The sequence below is a fragment of the Falco cherrug genome, chromosome 4 (genome assembly GCF_023634085.1).
Source record: "Falco cherrug isolate bFalChe1 chromosome 4, bFalChe1.pri, whole genome shotgun sequence".
NCBI lineage: Eukaryota > Metazoa > Chordata > Aves > Falconiformes > Falconidae > Falco > Falco cherrug.
Window position 1 is genome coordinate 35,770,936 of NC_073700.1, and position 23,063 is coordinate 35,793,998.

Here is a 23,063-nt window from a genome sequence, read left to right on the forward strand (position 1 = left end):
TACCTGTCTTTAAACATCTGCTTTACGCTGCCTACATTGAGATTATGATCAAAAGCCAGCGTAATACTTGAGGTGATAGTGCACCATTCACTTGTACAATAGAATTATTCTCCTTTTTTTTGTTAAAAAAAAAAAAAGTTGAGCAAACACAGTCCTTAAACTGTCAAGAGGAGTATGTCTTCCTTGAGAGATTGATGTGTTTTAAAGTTTTTTTTTTTTTAATGCTTGGGTTTTCCAGATTTTTTTTCCTCTTAAAAATATCCTATTTGCCTTAAATTCAGTCTCCTAATATGTTACTAACTGTATACATTAACAGCTTTCAAACCGTTCTAGTTATTTGAGTAGTTCTATTTATAAAAACGCCAAAGCCACATGTCTGTTATTGTTAATGTTTAAGATACTTTCAAGCAGTATGTATTTGATGCAACATTAGTGACTAACAGTTGCCAAACGATACCATATAGTCATGATTCAAGTCTTTCAGATGAATTGTCTGATGTTTGGTTGTTCTTTTCACCCTGAGAAAATGGTAAGAGGTGAATTGTAATAATATGCCCTTAAAATATGTTCTTATTCAGTTAGGAATATGTAAAATACTAGGTATTCTTTTGTACGTTTACAGTTACTGATATAGATTTCTGTTATGTCCAATCGAGAAACTTGAGGCAACTGCCGAAAAACTTTCTATCAGTTTTTGGGGACGGTAAGGAAAATATTTTAGTGGAAAGGGGTATTGTTGCCTTTTAAATGTAACACACTTGTTTTTTCAAGTAACATGAATTTGTCATTTGCATGTCTGCAAATTCTGCAGCTACCTGTTCCTTTGGACTTAGTTTATAACATTTTGCAATCAGCAGTAAGATGGAATCTCAAAGAATCTTTTCCCTTTGCATAATATATTCCCAGCTGAACATATGAATCTGTTCTGTGGATGAAATAATAGCTTAAATGTGCTTTAAAATGTTAATTTAATTAAAAAATGTGAGACAATCCTTTAATGTGTGTGTTTGGCTTTTTCAATGAAGTGAAAAGTTCTAAGTTTTGTAGAAATAAATAACCTATTTAACTGGAGAGTTTTATGAACATGGTAAATGATTCACCTTTGTTCGAAGTTATATACAGTTACCTGTTTATTTTATAAAATTGCATGTAAATGCATTCAGGTATGAGTTAGAGTTTTTTGGTGGAGTTTTTATTACAATTATATTTTTATTTTTATTTTAGAGCCAGTGTTTTGGTACTATGTGAAAGAAATTCTGAATAAACATGAACTACAGCGCTTTTACTCTCTGAAGACAATTACTACAGATATTGGTAGAGGCCGGGCTTGGTTGCGCTGTGCATTAAATGAACATTCCCTGGAAAGATACGTTCATATGCTGCTTGCAGATAAGAATCGACTCAGGTACTGTATTTGCTATCTTTGTAATGCAGGAAGTGTATTGACAAATGAAGTGCTGAGATGAAAAACAACAACCAACCAAACCCCATCTGTAATAGTACACAATGCTGTGCCAGTTAAGCCACTTAACCTCATACTTTTGTTCTGAAGATAGTGGCTTGTGCCTGTATCAACATGTGACCTGAAACCGGCTTCATTCTAGCATGTGAGAATATACATTTCTATCCTCATCTTAATTTCCATCCTCTTTCTCAATTCCCTTAGTCTTTCAACAGTTTCCTCACTGAGACCTTGACACCAAGCTTTGAGGTGCCCCTCTCATTCCATTAAAATAGTACACGGCTGCAGCCTTGATCTTACCGGTGTATCAGTGGTAATTGCCTGTTGCCTTTTGGAAATGCTTGTGCTGTAATTGAAAAGCTCCAGCAGTCAAGTAATATGTAGCTGATCACTTGGAAGTGTTTTGTAGCAGTTTGTGAACCTTCTTGTTAGAGAGTTACTGAGAATAACTTACTATGTGGTGTGAAATTCTAAGGTACTTTGGATGTGCAAAATGCACTTAAGTTCATATTTAACTGGGTCCTATCTTTTTTCTCATACATCTGCAGCTCTTTTTGAAATTTTCTTTTTCTTTTTGAAAATCTGGGTTATTATTATTAGTAACTGTTGAACATGATAAGTCCAGTGGATTCAGCAGAAAGGCATTCTTTCCATTTGCATCAATTAATGGATGTATTGGATAAGATTATTGCCAGAACTGAGTTCATTAGTATATCCTTTTCTTTTCAGTCTGTTACAGTCCTCTGTAGCTTTCTTGCAACAGATTTTGATATGAAATCAAGTAAAAACAAATGAAACAACAAAGGAAAAAGAATCTGAAAACCACTATGAGGAAATTAGTGACTTGGATCAGTGTCACTAATTACTCGCATGCTTGTAGCAATACTTATGCAGTATCAGGATTATCAGTACTCTCTGCATTGTACATGTAATATTATTTCTAAAAATGCTTATTCCAGAATATTTAAGATTTAAATGTTATCAAAATTCAAATGGGATTTGCAGAATTACTTTACATCCCCAGTTTGTATCTGTTTTGGAAACTTTAAAATGAATCTGTCAAAACTGTTCAATATAGGTTGAGGGTTTTCTTGCTATCTGTTTTTATGTTTCGTTGGCTGAATGCTGATAGTAAAAATACAGCATCCTGTGACTAAAAAGCACCAAGTTTAGAACAACTAAATTTATGTGTTCACAGTGAAATTCATGTAAACTTTTTTTTCTTGCACCCAAATTCCTAGTTGACTATTCAGAGTAATTGAAGTGGATTTGGATACTGAAAGAGGTCATAGAATCAGGAATAATAGAATGGTTTGAGTTAGAAGGGGCCTTTAAAGATCATCTAGTCCAACCCCCCCTGCTGTGGTCAAGGACATCTTTTACCAGATCAGGTTGCTCATGATGAAATTTATCTTTTTGTTTGTATTCATGCATTCTAATATTTTACAAAATGGCTTGGTTATTATGGTCACCTGTAGTTATTTAAAAACAGATATATGCAGTATAGGTGTAGAGAAATATTGTGACTGCTGTTGTCACGTAATGAACCTCCTTGCCCTGAGTGGCTTTTTCCCATTAAAAAAAATGCAGATCTAAACCTGAAGATAAAAAAAATACTATTTAGCATGTCTTGGATAAGTGTTCAGACAGTTCTATATATTTCAGGGCTTCAGGGATTTAATGTGGCATATAATTTAATCCATTGGTGTACTCACACTTCGGAGTTTTCATGTCTTTTAGAAGTGGAATGTATGTTAATATAGGACTGTATATTCTTCCCCTCCCCCTCCCCCCTTCACATGATAGTGTCTTCTATGAAGACTGGTCTTTTATGATGGATGAAGAACGTTCTAGCATGATCCCTACAATGGCAGCTGGTAAGACTTTCTCTTAAATGGTACTGTTCTTGGAAAGCTATTTAATTTTGGGATGTTATATGTTTCTGGTTGCAGAGAGCTTCTCTAATACACTCTTTGCTTATGTGGAGAATTTGTGCCAGATGCACATTCAGGGTGAATAGTCAATGTATTACACCAGTTAAATCTATGAATTGATGAACTGTTGAAACACCAGATCTGGGTTCCTACAGCGCAAAAGTCTTTCACATAATTTTCTAACTCTTCATCAGTCAAGGCTAACCTTATTTAAAAAACTAGCACAGAAACCAAAATAAGTTATTTCTGACTAGAAAGAGCAATGATAGACTTTTATAGTAAGACCCAAATTATAGGTAAATATATGGAAAGAGAGTAAGATAACAGTTAATTTACTTTTCTAGAGTTTGACCGCAGCAGTGCTCTTTTCTCAGGTACATGGTCACATGCTTTGTTCTGCAAGATAGAGTTTGCAGGAATATTTTTTAACGGAATATAGGAACCAACTTAAAGTTGCAGTGAAATGGATAAAAGGTTATAAATAAATGAGTTCTCCACACTTACTGCTTGTTTAATGTGCAGCTGAACAGACATCAAGATAAATTCAGAACTGATTGCATCAGCTTGGATATAATCTAAAAAAGAATGAATGGTACGTGAAAGAATAAAAAATCATGCATGGAGACTGTGGGAAATTTTGGGGGAAAAATGTTTTACGTCATAGTTTTGTTAATCCTTAGGTTCTATCTTCGTAACTTTTGTATGAAATATATAGTGGGGTTTTGGTCTTTTTTTCTGCTTTCTTTTATCTGAAGGTCTGAACTCCATTCTTTTTGCAATCAGCATTGATAATAAGGATTTAAATGGACAGAGCAAATGCACACCCACGGTGTCTGATTTATTAAAGGAATCAACACAAAATGTAACCTCGTTACTGAAAGAATCCACTCAGGGTGTTAGCAGCCTTCTTAGAGAAATAACTGCATCATCAGCTGTCTCGATTCTGATAAAACCTGATCAAGACGCTGACCCACTTCCTGTTCTCTCAAAGAATGTAATTTCTGGTAAGCATTTTTGCAGTGTTGTAAGTTAGAAACATAAAATATTCAAGTGTGTTTAAATAACTTTTAAAATTAATTTTCATGTGCTATTATGGAACAGAAACTTTAAAAATAAGTGCACTACACATAGAAACTAGTTGAGTGTGAAATAAAAAGTATGAAATTGTTTAGAAATATAGGTGTGGATGGTAAACGTGTATTTTAGCTTTATTGTATCACTATGAGAGGGAAGATAAACCATCTTACTGGAAAAGTACTTTGCTTGTGACCTGAATTTCAATTTTGTATTCTTAAGATTATGCCTTGTGGTTTCTGATGTAATGATTTTTTGGTTTTAGTATGTTTTATTTTGGCACATTAACAGTCAGAAATACACTGCCATTTATATTATCAGGTAAAAATCTTAGCTTGTAATCCTCAAGCAGCACCCATGTTTACAGTCTGAATTCCTATATGAAGTAGATAACTACCACAAATGACAATTTAATCATACGCTCTTCTTAGTGTTACAACCAGTTGGTAGGATGTTACTTAAGAACAAAGACCTAAAGTCTTAATCTCTTATAATTTGAAATTAATATAGTAAAACGTGATATTCATTATACATTTTCCATTCCAAAAAATCAAAGGAATATTTTACCATCTTTATTTCCAGAAGTTATGTTGAAAGAATGTTTTGCTTTGTAAAGGTACAAAACTGCAGGAAGATTCTGGGATGTATGTGGTTTTTGATTAAGAAACAAAGTTTGGATTTAGGCTTTAAATTGTTTTCATTAGGAGAAAAAGGAAAGAAAACTCACATGTGACTGCTATCTGGAATAGAAGTTGGAATAGAAGTTGAGATAAAATCTATTTTTTAATTGGCATTTAAAATAGACTTTTTTTTCAAAACAAACTTGTGGTAAAACTTTTGTTGTTTAGCACTTTGAATGAGATTAAAATAGTAGGTGATACTTGACTTGGGATAACCTTTGTTCATATAGAATAGGCTTGCAAGACTAAATAACAGAATAGTTGACCATATGCTGCACATGACTCTACAGCATAATGTACGTTGTGTGTACCGTACATGTGTATACAGTACATGTAATGTACAACTTAGAATAAAATTATATTCTAAAAAAAATTGGGTTTGTTCAAATGCCATTATATGTGGAATGTTAAAGCAAGTCAGATGTTTTCATTAAATTCTATGTTCTTTGCTGGAATTCTATTTGCATCCAGAATGGGGTTTTACATCCTGTTACTCTTAAAAGTATGTTAATGTGTTCTATGGATATATAACATCTGGACTTGAATTAAACAAAACACTTTAGTCCCATTGTGATTGTCTTGGTGAGTAAATTTCTGATATTTCTTACAGTGCTTCAACTTTACAAGATCATTTAGCTTCATCTGCATGTTTGAATCAGTGAGAATAGGTAATAATTTAAGAACAAGTGCTGTCACAGCGTGGATGTGATGTAATCAGAGAGGATTTCAGTGTATTTCTAGACCAAGAGCTAATTAGCTGAGGGAAGGAGGAAGTTTTAATTTCTTTTTCTGAAAATTGACTGCTCAATTCCTAGAATGTAGACAAAACTAACTTAATTTGATTGCAAACTGTGATTTTGTTCGTGATTTTGATCTTTTTAACTCTTTTTCCCCAGAAGTGTTTCAAGTTTTCTCTGTTGTATAGACATACTCTGCAACATATGTTAGCCATATGCCACGGGAGAAAGTGATGGGAAGGCGAACTTTTGATTTTAAATGTAATTTTATGAGTTTTTTGAACTTTTTTTTGCAGTTCCAAATGAATACTGATATAAATGCACCTCCAAAATATCTTCTAAAATCTGAATTATGTAAGGCATATGAAATAAAGATGGTAGTTAAAGATTTAAAAGCTCCTGTGTATGGAAAAATCATTAAATGCCTTTTAGATCTAAATGTTTTTTTCTTAAAAACTCATGTACTAAATGTTCAGTAAAAAAAGAAAATCATTACATTGTTTCTCTTCTAAATGATGTAAACCCTTATGTTGCTACTAGATTTGAAATATAAAAAAGATCGGAAAAAGAAGAAGAGAGTGACTAATATTATCTCATTTGATGAAGAGGAAGATGAGCAAAATTTGGGGGATGCCACAAAGACTGTGATTACAGGAGAAAGTTCAGAGGAGAGTGTAGACAGACCTTCAGTTTTTGTATTATCCTCATCTGAAAGCACTCTCAGAAGAAATTTGAATGGGAATGAAAGTAACCATTCGTGGAAGAGCAATTCAGTATTCATGAACGGAGAGTATGAATACCAGAAACTAGATGTGAAGAGCATTGATGATGAAGACGCAGATGAGGATGAACTATATGGAAAAACATGTGGAAATAAAGACACAGAAGGTGAAACAGAAGCTTCTGAAAAGTAAGTAATGTTGCAGGAGCCAGGGGTAAATTTTCCACGCCTTTTTTTTTCCCTCCTCCCTTCTTCCCCCCGCCCCGCCCTCCCCCCCCCCCCCCCCCCCCCGGTATTAGTAAAGTTATGTAACTAACTGAACCATAGATATTCTTCGCTGCCCCCCCCCCGCGCCCTGTTTTCTCCCTCACCTTTTTTCCTCCCTGCCCCCTTTTTTTTTCTTTTCCATTGTTTAAACCATTTGGGGCACTGTGGCGATGGTATTTTGATTCTATGTTCCACTGAAAACCAAAATTTTGAGATTTCAGACTTGTTCTTCTGGAAGTTCTCAGTTGATGAAATTGTTGCATGATTCAGCCAGGCTATAATTCTGGCATATTTGAAGTTTCCTTAGTATGATACCAGATCTATTTTGGCTTCACAGTAAAACTGCATATTTTAAATAGAGTTAGCCTATTATCATCAGAGTAGGTAGTTAAACAAGACAAGACAAAACTGAGAGACAAGGAATAATTTTGGATACTAATATGGCCTCTTTATTTCTGACACAGAAGTCCCTTTGGAGAAAAAGAGGCAAGCGCTGCTTAACTCATCTGCTTTGGAATGGTCTGATCTTTAAGGAATTTATGTATGTTTAGACTAAGAAGTTGACAGGCAGTTTTAAATACGGATTATTTGTTTCTTGCAGTGATATCTCTGAAAGGAGTGTAAGCATTTTGAACACTAATATTGTCTGTATAAAGAGGTTGTTTTGTTTGTTTTAAATCTAGGCCACATGAAATAGGAACATGCAATTCTCGGATATGCAGTTGGACTCCTCTGCAGGTCCTGAACGATGACTCAGATGTTCTATTTCCTGTCAGTGCTGTTGGCTCTTACTCCCAAACAGGTAGGTATTTTAATTTACCAAATTCCAGCAGACTTTATGACAGAATTTCTGACATGCAGCAATGGTAAGAAACGATGGGATTGTAAGGACATAGGAGATATTGCACAACTGGAATGGGAGGTTCAGTTGAAATTTATTCTGGACTCACTCGAACAGGTCCATGCCTTTCTTGTACTTGGGCCTCAGAGCTGGAGACAGTATGCAAGTGGGGTCTCAAGAATGCAAAATAGAAGGGGAGAATCACCTCTCTCAACCTGCTTGCCACACTTTGTTTTATGCAGCCCAGTATTAGATTGGATTTCTGGGCTGCAAGCACTGCAGGAAACCCACTGCAGTGGGTCACAAGCTGATAGTGAACTAGTTGTGCTGTGCTTCTGTAGTAAAAGCACACTTCATATGGACGTGCATAAATGAAAGTGTCATTTGTAAATTTCTGTTCAGTTGGCTCTGATGTGGCCTCAATTGGCAGTATGGTTCAGTTGGCCTCAATGTGGCAGTATTGTATGCAGTTTGAGGTACTGCGCTTGAGGAATTAAGTGGACCATTTGAAAAGATCTCGAAGCAAGCAATAAAAATGGTCAAAGGTATGGAAGACCTGGTGCTTTTCCAGTATCTGTATTGGTACCAAAACCAAAAAAACTTCCACGCCATGCCAACTTCCTCCTCTGTCCCCCTGAAGTTAATATTTTGCTAGGTATTTATAAAACATTGCTTTGATAAAACTTTGGGTATGCATTCTGATTTCAGTGACCACTTAAAATCTTCTCAGTGGCATTCATATAATGTTTTAATTGTAAAATATGTCATATTTTTTCCTATATATTATATGTGGTCAAGAGTTTAAATGGACCGTTAATTGAATAATTCAGTTCTGTAAGTTCAGTGATAAAAATAATGTGAATCGTAAAATAATGCTGTACTGCCCTCTGCTGTATTTTAAGATAGGTACATCTTAAGAAATGTCAGTAGTTCAAAAAAAGTAGAAAGTATGTTTTCGGGGTTTTTTTCCCTTGTGCTCCCACATTTTCTAATTTATGAAGGAATGGATTTGAAAAATATTAGGTGGTTTGTGGCATTGTGTTATCTTAAATTTTATACAGAAACTTTGAAAAAGTTAATAGGTTTATAAGTGTTTGCTGAATGCAACAGGTCGAAATCTGTAATACAAGTAAACATTCCTATTTATGGAGGAGGGGTTGTGGAATGGGAGCTTGAAGTTGAGCTGTGGGAGTTAGTAGCCACTCAAATGTCACAAGGCATCAGGAGCTAGAGCTTTGTAGCTGAAATCAAAAGTCAGGAGACCAAGCCAAGACTTCCTACTGTAGACAGTTGACCAGAGAGGACAACAATAAGTGTAACAGGGCTTACTTTTATTAAGGAGATACCAAAGACCATTGTTTCATCTTGCTTCATCTCAGAACTTTTTGAAGACAATTCTCAGACTACTAGCAATGATGATCAGGCCCATTCAGATCCCTTCTGGCACAGTACAGAGATCTTTTCAGTTCTCCTCCTGCCCCTCTTTGTCTTTGTGGTAAACCCTATGATTCAGCATGCAAGCCAGAACAATATGGCATCAGGCTAGTGAAACGCATCTTCATCATTTACATCAACACAAATTCTGCTGATCCCCTGATTTCAGCTTTCCATGCTGTCAGTGGGCCCTTCTGAACAGTCTTGAACTGACAGAGTAGGCAAGCAGTCTTCACTGAAAAGCCCATCATGCAGCCCAAATGCCAGCCAGTTAGGGGGAGTGATGCACATGGGTATGGTCACCATCTCCCCAGCCACAAAAATTTAATGAGACTGAAAGCTGCCCTAGGCAGTTGTTTGCTTGACTTTGGAAGTTACACTTTCACTAGATGAATTATGTTGGAGGGAACGTGGGTTAGATTTTTCTGACAGCAGTTCAGCCCAGTAGCTGGTAGGCTTATTATTATTATTATGACAACATTTTTTCTAAAACATACTTAATGAGCTCTTGTAAAATACATAGTTTAACCCAGTATTTTGGTATATAGGTCTTAATACAGTTCAATAACAAGACACATGTATTTGAAATAGATTACAGTATAATCTGTAATGTTGTATGTTAATATCTGTGTTTTCAGTTTGAGTCTGTTGCAGTGCTTCAGGGATGTGTCAGGGTGTATCATATCTCCAGGTACCTAGAGACAAGAAAGTCTGAGTCAAAATTCAGTTCCTTGGAACAAAAATAGAGTATGCATTTTAGGAACTGAGCTTCAGTAAACTCTATAGCTTATAAAATTAACTTTCTCCTCCATAGGCATTCTCATATAACTCTACTTTCCATTAATTTTTTTCCTAGAATTCTTGCTTTTTATGTTCTGTGCTATTTTAGTTCATGATTTCAGGATTGGCTTATGGTAACTTTGTAATTCTTACATAGAAAAATGCTGAAAACATCAATAAAATGTGTTTTTTGTTTATTTCCACCTGAACTACCTTAACGACGGATCTAGTGATGTGTATATTGTGATCCTGACAGTTCTGGATCTGTGGACAGATGTATATTATCTATGCTTTTTAAAAAATATACCATCTGTCTTGATTCCTGGTGTTTGGTAACAGGCATAAGGAGCCAGAGAAAAGTTGTGGTGCTCTCTTGAGAATGTATAAAGGTTTGGTTTATAAATAATAAACCATATATTATATGACAAGGTTTCATGTACCGGTGACTAACCACAAATTCTTTTCCTGCAAGTCACAAACAGATTTGTAATGAGGACCAGATGCTATGTGGTGGTTAAACTCCTGGGGCTTGCAAATACAGCTTCAGTAAGAAGTCTCCTCATAGCTTTGCAACACTGTTATCAATGTAAAATGTACATCTAAATTGCAATTTAGGAATGGTAATCTTTTTCTAAACTGATGTCTGTGTTTCTAAGGGACTTTACAATCCTGCTGCCATTCAGGGTGAATGTGCAGAAGCCAACCTTAGAGAAAGAAAGTGTTTAAAAGCTTTAGTAAGGATGAGTATTTCTAATAAAAAACTTAACTACTTTCCTTCTGGTTTTGTTTTTACTTTATTTTAAGTACTGTTAACTGAAGAAAGGTAATGTATGTGCATTCTACTTTAGATAACTTGGAGAATGGAGAAGGGCATGAACATGTTCATGCAGTAGAACTGGTTCCGAGAAGATCTGATCTTCCTTACAGGTACGTGTCAAATATGTTTTTTACTTTGTCTTATTATTGATACCCAAGCATAGCTAGTCAGTACTGGAAAACGAACTATCAGGGTACTTTTGCAAATGTTTGGAAAGACAGATGCAAAAGCCTACACTTCCCTTTTTGCATAGTTTTATATGTTGAACTTTTCCTAATTAGCTTGAAGTCATGTAGTCATGTCAAATAACAGGCAGACTTAGCCTCTTGGTTTTGAAAATAGGTTTAATGTTGTTTTTTATGTTGTTTTTTTACTGTATTTTCCATGGCCTATTGATTTGGATCTTTGTGTGTATTCTAAAATCAGACTCTAAACAGAGACATTAAAGGATAATTAAACATAAGTTGATTGAATATGGGTGAATATGATGACAATTCTGATTTTTGGAATGCTTTTTTTTTTCTCCTTAAGTTTTGAATTCAGGATTTTGTTTTCATTTACTGATGATACTGTGCTTTTATGACTAGAGTGGAAGTCAGTCCTCCAGCTCAAGCGAATACATTAAGCAATACGTTGCCTTCAGCCACTGTGCCAGAATCCATGACAATTAGTAAGTACTTCCTGATGTATCTAGATTGATGGAATTAACTTTGAAATTCCTGTAACTCTTCATTTCTATTTTGTTATCAGTAAGATCTGTTTAGAGAGGCATACAGCATTGATTTCTGATATGCTGGCCAAATTAGAAATGATTGCTCTAAAAATTTTTTTGAATTGACAGATCCCGGGTCATGGTTCATTGCAACTGGTATGACATTAGATTCTCTTTCCATAGAGAAGCTAATGTCATCCTTATACTAGATGTGGCTTGAGTAGTTAAATGAACAATAAGGATTTAATTTGATTAACATCTTTAAATCTCTGCAAGCTCTGAAGACACTAATGGTTGGTTCTGATGTGATCTTACTTATTTTGCCTACTTTCATTAATGCCTAGTTGGACAGAAACCCCCCAAAAACCTGGAGCTTTTTCTATGTATATTCAGTCTGTAGTTTTGATATGGGAATCTGCTCCAAACATGGGTATGGGCTTTCCTAAGCTAAAACTTCAGCTAAGATTAAGGTGGAGGACAGTCAAATTTTCAGTGTTGTTAAAGGTTGAGCTGGACAAGATAGAGTAGCCTTTGCTGTAGGAAGAGATTAATAGAAGCAAGGCAGTTTGTTTGCCTCATCTTTAACTCCACCCCCCCCCACCCCCCCCACCCCCCCCCCCAATAAACTTGTAGAACAAGGACTTAGTTCTTACATGTTTAGACAGCTAGTCATTTAAGCCAGTATGGTTTTATTTTCCTCACTGCACAGAAAGCTTTGTAACTGAACTGGTGGATATGACTCTGTTCTTAAAGCTCTAGGGTGTGTGTTTATCTGTTTCTTTTTATAAATTTAAATATGTGAAATTTTTAAATTATGATATTTGGGAAGTTAGAAGTGATGCAGCCAAGATCTTTTTCTGAAATTGATTTATGAAATCATCAAAATGAATGAACCCTTAAAATATTCTAATCTTATGTTCTAATGTCATGTTCAAACGATATCTGTGTCAACGTTTGTTAGAGGAGGTAGACCATGCGTTTTAACTGGGTACTGTTTCAGACTCTGGCATGAATCTGCTGACTGAGCTTCACAAAGCTGAAAATCCTTTCTTACAAAGTACTTTATGAAGTAGGGAACTAGCTTTGAGACTTGTAAGTGATGTAGTTGAAGGTGAAGGTGGAGTTCTTCTGTTGGTAGTTACTGTGATGCTTTCGTCACTAGATATTCTCTGCTTATGTTGTTACTATGATATCCTTTCGTTCTTACATTTTTATTTCATTTTTTAGTAATAGAATTTTAATGGGAAACAAAAACTGATTTTGTTTCGTAGGTTTTATTAGGTACCAGCAGGGGCCGCAATTGGTCTCCTTCAGTTTCTCTGTTAGTTCCTGTGTGTAGTTAAATCAGCTATGAAATAGGAAGTAAATCTTAAGATTTTCAATTCTCGATACTTAGCAATTTCTAAAAGAAATTAACCACAGGATCAACAGAAGCATACACACTATCATTAGTTGTCCATTTCAGAGAAGGTTTTGGTGGAAGGAAGGGGGGAAGTACATCAAAACTATCTGTAAAGCCAGAACACTTAGTAAATAATCTAATTATCATTATAATAAAAATTCACCTGACTATACATATAAGTTAATACCTTTATAAGAGCTGATCCCGGATACATTCAACAAAAATGTTTTTTTCAAGTTCATTGTTACTGGTCGTAGATTCTCCGTACAGGAAGAATTCAGTGCTATGACAAAGCCAGACACTGAAGCTCTTTTTTCTCTATTGCAATTAGCAGAAGAATTATTAAATGTTGAGGCTTATAGCTTGGTTGCATAGCAACTAAATCTAACACATCAAAAAAGAAAAATGGAATGCAATAGTGGAGTGAGAAGAGCTCATGATGTCTCCAGTGGCTGGATTTTTGTGCTTTTTTCTTCTGAAGAGAAAGCCTGAAATGATTTTTTTTTTTTTTAAATCTGTTCCTTTCCTGCTTCCTTTCCAATTTACTAGTATAGTACTAACCTTTTCTTGTTTCTTTTGATATGCAGCCTAGAAAATTATGTTATAAAAAGCTCTAATTCAAAATATTCCTGCCATTTTGAATGATTTTCCTGAATTTGTTCCATGCATTTGTAAGGTGTAGGTTAACTTAGCAGGAGATACATAAAAAAAAAAATAATTAATACCCCTCAAGAGAAATCCTAATCTGTAGTTAGTTTCACTGTGTATATTAGATATCATTTTAGGTTAACTTATCAGCAGATACATTAAAAAAGTATATTAATACCCCTCAAGAGAAATCCTAATCTGTAGAGTTGGTTTCACCGTGTATATTAGATATCATTTGAAAACTTGATCTACTTCACAGATTGTCTTATAACCAATTTTATAAGCAATTAAGTTTTAGTTTTATATTTATGCGCCTTTTTCATTATGTCATTTTCTACTTTTTTAAAAAATGGTGTTTGTCTTGTCATAGTTGAATCACAAACAATTGTCTCCTCTAGTTGTTGTCATTGGAAGATTATATTTCCAACATTGTTTTATACAGAAAAATCTGTCCTACCAGCACAAGTCTCCCTATTTTTATATTTTTTTTTCAGTGGAAAAAAAGGGAAGATCCAAAACTTTCATTATAGAAGGATGGTACTTGTGTCCTTCTTTACAAGGTTCTTTGATTATAGTGCTATTTTTAGTAAATAATTGGGAACTTAATTTTTCCACTATATTTTTCCTCAGTTGTTAAAGTTCAGCTTAACCAGAAAGGTTAGCAAAGGTTGTAGCATTGTACATTATACCATATTTTTTCATATATTCTTGAGAAAGCCCCCAGTTTTTCATGATCACTGAAGAACTTTAGTGAATAATCAAACCTACATATTGTATTTTTGTCCTGACTATGTAAGTGAATAAATAAGATATATGTTTTTGTACTTTCTCTGTCCCCTAAAGAGCTTCTGACCTGTTCTGTAACTTGGTTGCCACTGGTCACTGACACGTACAACACTCTTGTGACTTCTCTGAAAGCACAGTTGTGAAAATAGGGTATATAAAATTCATCGTTGAGAAAAAAGCAGCACTTCATCTTATGGACTTCTTTTTGGTCAGGACCCTAGTATGCAGTAGAAGGCCAGCACTGTATTGTCAAATTTGTTTCCTACTGAAATTTGCCCTATTAATAATGATGTGACAGGATAATATTTACAAGCTTTTGAAGCACTAAATAAAGCCTTAATAGCCAATGTTCATGCAGGCTGCTTAGGGAGCATGTATTTAGAGGTCAGACTTTTGATTTAAGATGTAACTAGTCTGCTGGAAGTTTTATTTGTCTCTGAAAATATCTGTGTAAATTTGCACTCGGCAAAATAAAAAAAATCATTCCTGTAGACTGCTCCCAGCCCACCCTGATATTCTATCTGCAGGATTGCAGAGGAGTGCTGCATGACCTTGTGTACACTGAGAGATGATTTCACTTACAGCTCATTCTTCATAACAGGTGATTGCAAGTCATACTTACCCAATCTTTGGCTAAACAGCAGAAGAGTTGTGAAACTTATGACTTTTCTGGAGGTTGCTGGGAAATTGACAGGTGTTTCTTAAAGCATGGTGCTTTAATGTATTTCATGCTCTAAATATGACCTTATAAAAGCCTTCTAGAAGCTAGATTTTGCATGTAGTATGCAAGTGAATTAAAAAGTGTTTTAGAGCAGATATTTACTTTCTTAGTAATTAGGCACTACAGCTTAATTTCAGTAATAAAAAATAATTTTTTGTCTTTTAAAAAGTGAGGTTTAATATGAAAAATTTAATTAGTACTTTCATTGATTTTTATATTTTATTACTGATAAAGAAAGACCTGGTTTGGAATTATTGGTTTGCACATGAGACTCTTTTATGTAAGAAGTTATGGGAAAAATTAAATTTTAACATTCCACAATTTGAAAGACTTCACTAATTATCTTCCGATGTCTTTATGAAATGCTGATTATCACTTGAGTTTTACATATGTTGGCGTTGAATGTTGATCCTTAATAACAGTAGTGTAGCTCTTTCCTTGAATGTTAATTTACAAAATGTAAATGGCATATCAAGTGCAAAGCAGTTAGAAGTAGGACATAAACTCTAACATCAAACAGTTTTCTGAAGTGGGTATACTTGGCCGTCCTCCCACTGTGTTATGTTAAAAAAAAAAAAAGAAAAAAAAAAAAAAAGAGGGGGAGAAAGATTGAGGTTGTGAAGTCCAGAATTCAGAAAATGCCAAATTTATGGTTGCTGCTACAAGCCTGATTTATTTATTTATTTATTTTTCTAACCCACACAATGAATGAGACAGAAGTCTGCTGAAAAAAATTAGATTATGATCATACACTTGTCTCAGAGGCAAGCATAACACAGAGACAAAGGCTTATGAACTGTGGATGTTCTGGCAGATTTGAAGTGAACCTGTCGCAGTGTATGGTAGTGGATTTACTTTCTTTTCATTCGGCTGACTGTTTCGACATGGTGATAAAATTTTTCAAGAAGTATAAGTGAGAGGAAGAAATTACAATTTTTGAATTTTTTGAATGTTATATCTAATTAAATAGGATGGTGTCCTTTTAGTTATATTCAGTTACATACATCAACAGATTATGAAATTAAAGTTTCTGATTTTTTTCTTGGTAACTTTTTTTTCGTTTTATTACACTAGTGAATGACTCCTTTATATTTACTGTGGATGGAGAGGGTAAAGAAGTATTGATATACAGTGTTGAACTGTGTAGTTCTTGTGTTTGTTTTGAGTAACAGATAAAATTGAATATGACCCTTAATACTCATCAGTTCAAGAAGAAATGACATAGGTATAGCAATGAAGCAATGTTGCTGCTAGGGTAAGCACAGGCTGTACAGGCCTTCTTTGAACCCTAAGCTCTTAGCCTAGACTAGTTGTTTGCATTGATGCTTCCTTCCACATCTCAACTGCTATCTGTAGTTGAACTAAATACTGAGAATGAAGTGTATTTGCTTTTGTGGTCCTAAATTAAGCATTGATTTTTGTCCTATGTGTGATAATGAAATTTGGAGTCTGCTTTGCTGTGTCTCTACAGTATTGTCAATTCCATGACTCAGAAAAAATGAGGCAAATGGAAACAAAAAACATTTTAACATCTTTTATTTCAAGAGGTTTTTTTTTTCTTCTTCTTTTATGCAAATCATCGTCTTTAACAAAACCATGCTTTCATGGTTTGCTTACTTATGTGTGTTGCAGAAGGAAGTGAGAGAAGATGGGATTTCAACTGTACTCACACAGAAGATTCTGAGTGAAATAAGGGAAAGAAGATTAAGTTATTAGGCAACTTAAGGTTACAGTTTGAATAGGCTGGTAAAATTGGAAAAATGGAGACAATTTATAATAGCTTTACTGTTTAAATGTTAATAAATCAGTACACGTTTAAACAGACTTGAGTATGCATACAGGCAATTACTGCAGAGTAGTCATCCCGATGTAAGTGCAGAGCCAGTGCTACAATAACTTGTCTAAGTAGCAATGGCTTTAATTTATTCAGAGTCAGAGAAATAATAGCAACTAACTCAGATCGTGCATTATCATATTTTAATGATACTCTTGAAATATTTAAAATGCCATTGTCTTGATGCTTTCTTCAGGAGGATTCTGAATTCAGCTTTATAGTTAAATATCTTTATTTTGTTATAGAATGTTACTGTACTGGAAGCTTTTTACGGATGTTTTTTGCTTATGTTGTACATTTGTCCAAGGCTTGAACACTTACTGGATTATTTTGTTTTCCTTAACCTTAGCATGATTTTTTTATTGCATAGATAGGCTGATGGATCGTGGTCCATTTTCACAACACTGCGTATTTTTTTTCACAACTGTTATAACCCATCAATTTTCTATTGTCACACCCCCACCCCCCACCCCAACAAATCACAAAATAACCCAAACAAAAAACCGACTCAAAACCCCCAACCTTTCCAGTCTGCCCTCAAAGTGGCGGTGTCTCATCATGACTGAAAGAATACTAATCGTGTGTTGAGTTTCATGATCACCAAGTTTGATATTTTATAGCTAAATATAATATTTAATCCTCAGAATGTAGGGTTTTGTGGGGATTTTTGTGTCATTGTAGTCTGTGTCACGTCGTGTCCGTCCCGCCCCCCCCCCCCCAGCCCAATAAATGCTAGTCAATAGAAGCTATTATAGACCACCTTTTGAAAAACAGATACGAAAATAATGGAGTACAGCATAGTTTGTCATATATAATCTTTCCATTCTAAATTTTTCTACAATTGCTACGTAAATTGCAGTGGTTACCTGGTCATTTCAATGCAATATGAACTTCACTCTTGCCAGAAATGATATTCCACCTTTTATTCCTCACGTTTATTGACTAAAGAAGTGTTCTGTTCTGCTCTGACTGCTTTCTGCTATGTATGTTGGGCCAACAACAGTATTAAACTCAACAGTAAGATCACTTGGCAACTGCTTGTCTGAGAAGTAGCCCAACAGAGAAAAAGCCAAAACTATTTTTGAGCTGGATCAGTTCCTGCTAGGACGCTGTATTTGTGTAAACACCAGTGCTAGAATAAGGGAGATGGTAGCAATGATGGGTAAAGCTGGAATGTCTTTTTTGCAGAAAGCACAGCCTTAGGAAGACTGATTAAAGTAGTCATATAATCACAGCTTTTGATGTGTACAGGTTTTGAATGTGAGAAATATCAAGGGAGAAAGCAGGTCTCCAGACTTCCCCCCTATCCCCCTTGTATGTTAGTATTTAATACCCACAAATTTCACTTTTGGCTTTTCGACAAGATTGAGATCTGTTGTTGTTGTTGTTGATAGCTGTATAGAGAATGCATGTAAAGATGCTAAGTTACTGTCGAAAAATAATTATTCTTTCTGTGCTGAATTAATGGGGTGCAAAATCCCTCTAATGACCTACTGAAATGTTTCTCGCTAATGTCAATTAGTTCTCAAGCTGTAATGTGGAATGGGTATGAAAATAATCATCTGCTTTCTCCATGGCCAAAGAAGTAGAAATGTTTTGGAAAAAATCTAGCATGAAGAAATTGGATTGGCTGGTTTCAAGTGATACGAGAATCTTGCCAAATCCTGCAAGGAGGGATTTACCAGCAGGTTACCAATGCCAGACTAGAACTGTGGTGTCTGCACTGACTGATACGTTTGATAGACACAGTAAAAACTTCCACATTTTGTCCATTACTAGAGTTTTGCAGACTTAATCTGGTCCACAGGACAACCTTAATTTTTTTTTTAATTTCTCTAACTATTGAAAAAATTAAGAAAGACTAGAAAATATTAGGAAAGATATGGATACATCAGTGAACTGAATGTAAAGGAGAAAAAAGTTTTCCAGTGGCTTTGCTTACTTGAATAGATTAAGTCATACCAGTTAGTATGTTTTCAGTAAAACACAAAAAAATCACTTTGAATACTTGTGGAACAGAATTAGCTGATGTATTATATATAAACATAGGAGCGTTTCATTTAACTATTGGGAGGGGTGTTTTAATATAATTGTGTCCCTGCGGAAGCTCTCGTAAAATTATTGATTAACATATGTGAGATAGTTAATGAAATTATGTATCCATCCTGATGTTTGCTGGAAGCCATTCAGATCTTTGAGGACCTGTTGTATTTCATGTATTCATGCAAGGTCTGGAAGTCAGCATCTGTTTTAGATTAGATGACTAAGTCCTAATATTTTCTTTAAATTTATAATAAACTGTAGTAGTACAACTCTACAGTTATAGGACAGAACCTTTACAACAGCAGAAGGACCCCAGGTGAGACAGTGCTTTGAGGTGGCACTTTGTGTGGTATTCAGCTGCTCTGGTATCACTGTTAAACCTAACCCTAAAGAAGCCTTTAAAAAATCTAAAATTCTGTCATACTTTTTTTAAAAAACTTTGTTCTTGATGTAATGGCAGAAGGTATTTTTTAAGGTATTTATAGGAAATAAAAAGTTATTTATAGGAAATTACAAGATTCAGAAATCCCATCATTTTTAAGGCAATCTTGAAGACTGAACTTGAGAAGAAATGGCATGAAGTAATGGCAGTATCTCTTCTCTGGTCTCAGTGTAATAGCTCTATTTCTTGTGGTGGAATTTATAGCGAAGGAAACAAGCAATTTGAAAAAGTTAAACAAGTAATAATGTATCTCATTAATATACATGTAGTGAAAAGGTGCATTGTCCCATATGTCTGTGATTAAAACAAAACAGCTGCAACTACAGGCAAACTTGTAAACATTTGTATTAAATCCAGATGCAGACTAATTTGATTTGATCAATGCTTCTGACACTGTGTTAAATACCACTTTTGAAAGATGGCTTTGCTGGGTAGCAAAGATATTGACATCATTTAAGCATGTTACTGAATTAGTGCCATGACTTTTAGATCTGAAAAGAGCAGAAGTACATGCAGAAATTAATCTTTTTGTGTCCCTTCTCTTTAGATGAACTTCGTCAAGCTATTGTGGCCATGATGAATAGAAAGGATGAACTGGAAGAACAGAATAGGTAGCTTTCCTTTTATAGTCAAGAGACACTATCATTTAAAAAAATGTGTTCTGTAATACAAGCTGTCCTTTATGTAAAGCTATGTGTAATCTTTTTATAATCTTTTTTTATGTATATATCATTTTTCCATGAAATTTAAGCCTAATACTTCAGTTTTCAACTGTTGATACTGAAGAGTAATGTTTACAGGTCAACTTTTTCCTTTGAATTTGAATCACATAAAACTCTTCCTATCTTGGAGGCTTTTGCCAGTTATGTTTTTTCCAAAAGCAAAACTTGTAGCCAAAAGATTGTTAAGATAGCTTTCCAAATGAGTAAAAGTTTGTCTATATACAAACAGTCAGAAAATTTCCTTTTTTCCCCTTCTGGTGTCAGTGTACTGCTTATAGGTTATTCCTGAGGTGTATAGACTTGTGCTGAAGCACTGTAATCACATTATAAACTGTTTTCTGAAATAAATTCTTTCTGCATGGTGGTACAGGAGATACCATAATAATAGGTTGTGATTTGGACGCGTTGATGAGATTGTAATACAAATTAACAGTAAGCACTTAACAACTGTTTTGCTTGGGTACTTTTTCCTTGTAGCTTTTCATATCTTTGTATAATAAAATCAAGTGAATTTATTATGTTGAATAATGAAATATTAGGATGACATTATTGATATCATTTGGGCAACCTAGTCTGTGATTTGCAGAGTATCCTCTAGTTCCTAGGTAGCAGTATTTGCAATGTTCTAACAGAGGCTGCTGCCTTCTTCCAGATCTCTGAGAAATCTGCTTGATGGAGAGATGGAGCATTCTGCAGCGCTAAGGCAGGAAATGGACAACTGGAGAAGGAAAGTAGCAGAACAGGAAGAACGACATGCCACAAAAGTCCAAGCCTTGGCACGGTAAGAAGCACTGAAAGTGTCATGAAAACTGTATAGTTCCGCACTGAGATTAGTATGGTGACCTTCTCTCTTCTCAGCTGGTTATTACTTCAGTCAGTACAAATTGTGCTTAGAGGTCCTAGTGTCAGTTAAATTGACTAGGAATATTTGTGCCTTTATTGCTTTCAGTTATAGAGAATCTGTCAGCATCTGCTGCTGCTGACACAGATACCCTTCTGTATGTACCTTCACATATATATGTAAGCGGTAAAGAATGGATTATGCATCTTCTTTAGTGACATTCCATCCGATCCATCTTCCTTCTATCTGATTGTTTAAGGATGACTTTTTTCCTTGGGCTGATTTTTTTTTCTTGTCCTGTTGTCAGGTTTTCATGGCTGACCACTTTATTAGCCACTGTATGATCAGCAACAGTTGTTGCTGAACAGTATCAACAGTACCAGTTTCTGAAGTGGTGCAACTGCTTCCCCCTAGCTCCAGGAAGGTCTAGAACTGGAACAGGTTGCTCAGGACCATTTCCAGTCAGGTTTTTAATATCTCCATAGATGGAGACTCCACAACCCCTCTAGGGAATGTTGTTGGCAGTAACCTGTTGGCAATGTTCTTCCTAATGTGGTGCAAGACGCTCTTGGCTTTCTTTGCCACGAAGGGTGCATTACTGGCTCATGGTCAGCTTGTTGTCCACCAGAGCTCCCAAATCTTTCTCCACAGAGCTCTTTTCCAGCCCCCAGGTGTCTAGGTGCTATGGGTGCCTAGGGCTGTGCCTCCCTAGGTGCGGGACTTTGCATTTCCTTCCCCTCATTGAACTTTAAGGGATTCATCTGAGTCCAGTTCTCCAGCCTGTCCAGGTCCCTCTGAGTGGCAGCATAACCAGTCTGGTGTATCAGCTGCTCCCCAGTTTTGCATTGTCTGTGAACTTGCTGAGGGTGCACTCTGTCCCAGCACCTGGGTCGTTAATGAAGGTGTTAAAAAAACATTGGCCCCAGTAGAGACTTGCCTTCAGCTTAAGTTTGTGCTGCAGCTATGCTGAAAAGAATTTTAACTCTCACCTTGTCTAAATGTAATTTGGCTAAAGAAAGACTTCTGAAAGTAAATGCAGTTGTAATAGCGCGACTTTCTTTTTCAAATTCTAAATAAGCTCTAGAGTAACTTACAATGCCTGAGATCTTGGGAATCACTTGCATGTGTAATAAACAACAAACCTATCCCAAATGTTGAAGTTAGTAAACTGTGTCTTATTGCAGAGAGGTGTTTGTTTTCTGCATGTGCAGGCAGAGTGCTTGTCAACTGTGAATTGCCACAGCTGAGATTCCTCTAAGCTTTTTATTGCACAGCAGAACTAGTATCTGAAAATGATAAATACAAAGCTTTCTTAAAAAAAAGTATTTAGAATGTTACTAATTGAGCTTTTGATGACACATCAAACTGAACTACTCACTTTGAGGGAGGGAAAGATAGGCGGTAAGTGGGTTTGACATTCATGTGATGTAGGGCAATGGAGACAATGCAAATACTTCATCATTTAATATTCACATTTCAGGTTATAGGAATTGTATATTCATATTTCTTTGACTCACTTCCCCCACAGTTTTAGAATTTGCAGTGACATATGAGTGAATCAGATATTTGTCATGCACATACCTTTTTAAAGAATAGATAAGGAGCTTTTATAACAAGATTTAAAGAGATGCTCACTTAAGCTAATTATTTTTAAACAAGTTTATTTAATTTCTCTTATTGTTACAGTGGCTGGGTATGTTGCGTTGATAAGTTCTTCTGAAAGTCAGTTTACCTCGTCACATGTAAAAACAGTGTTGGGAGCTGCTTAGGTACAACAAATTCTTGTGTCACCATTGGACTTTGGATACATTCCTTTAATAATTAATTGCAACTCATTTTCTAGAACATAAGAAACTTCACATATAGTTATTTTGGAATATAGGTTTTTCTTCTAAATGCTTTTTGTTGGTTCACTTTTTACACTGTAGGTGTTGCTGGTGCAATAGGAAGAGTAGTAAATTTTTTTAATAAATAATACTTATACCAGGAGTTGGGTAAGCTGAATAATTTGAAGAAACAAAAATTTTGGAATTGCTTCTTAAGTGCTGCATAATAGATTAAGTGAGTGAGAGGAAACTAAGTTTCAGCTAATTTGTGGTAGTGAAATTGCACTGTTTACCTTGAAAACAATTGATCACATGACTGGAGTAGAGCAATTTCCTCAA

General features: G+C 35.2%; 1 protein-coding gene across 4 annotated transcripts in view; it reads left to right on the top strand.

The window, feature by feature from the left end:
- SNX29 (sorting nexin 29) overlaps positions 1–23,063 on the top strand; it is a 106,091-nt gene that overhangs the window by 14,562 nt on the left and 68,466 nt on the right. For all 4 annotated transcript variants that reach the window (XR_008731897.1, XM_055708110.1, XM_055708111.1 and 1 more), the window contains exons 5-13: positions 1,225–1,405; positions 3,269–3,339; positions 4,152–4,400; positions 6,428–6,797; positions 7,559–7,677; positions 10,779–10,857; positions 11,335–11,417; positions 19,883–19,946; positions 20,710–20,838. Coding sequence is in view for 3 of the 4 variants with exons in the window: in XM_055708110.1 (XP_055564085.1) it covers positions 1,225–1,405; positions 3,269–3,339; positions 4,152–4,400; positions 6,428–6,797; positions 7,559–7,677; positions 10,779–10,857; positions 11,335–11,417; positions 19,883–19,946; positions 20,710–20,838 (1,345 nt within the window). In the remaining variant the exon portion in view is untranslated. The remainder of the gene's footprint in view (positions 1–1,224; positions 1,406–3,268; positions 3,340–4,151; positions 4,401–6,427; positions 6,798–7,558; positions 7,678–10,778; positions 10,858–11,334; positions 11,418–19,882; positions 19,947–20,709; positions 20,839–23,063) is intronic.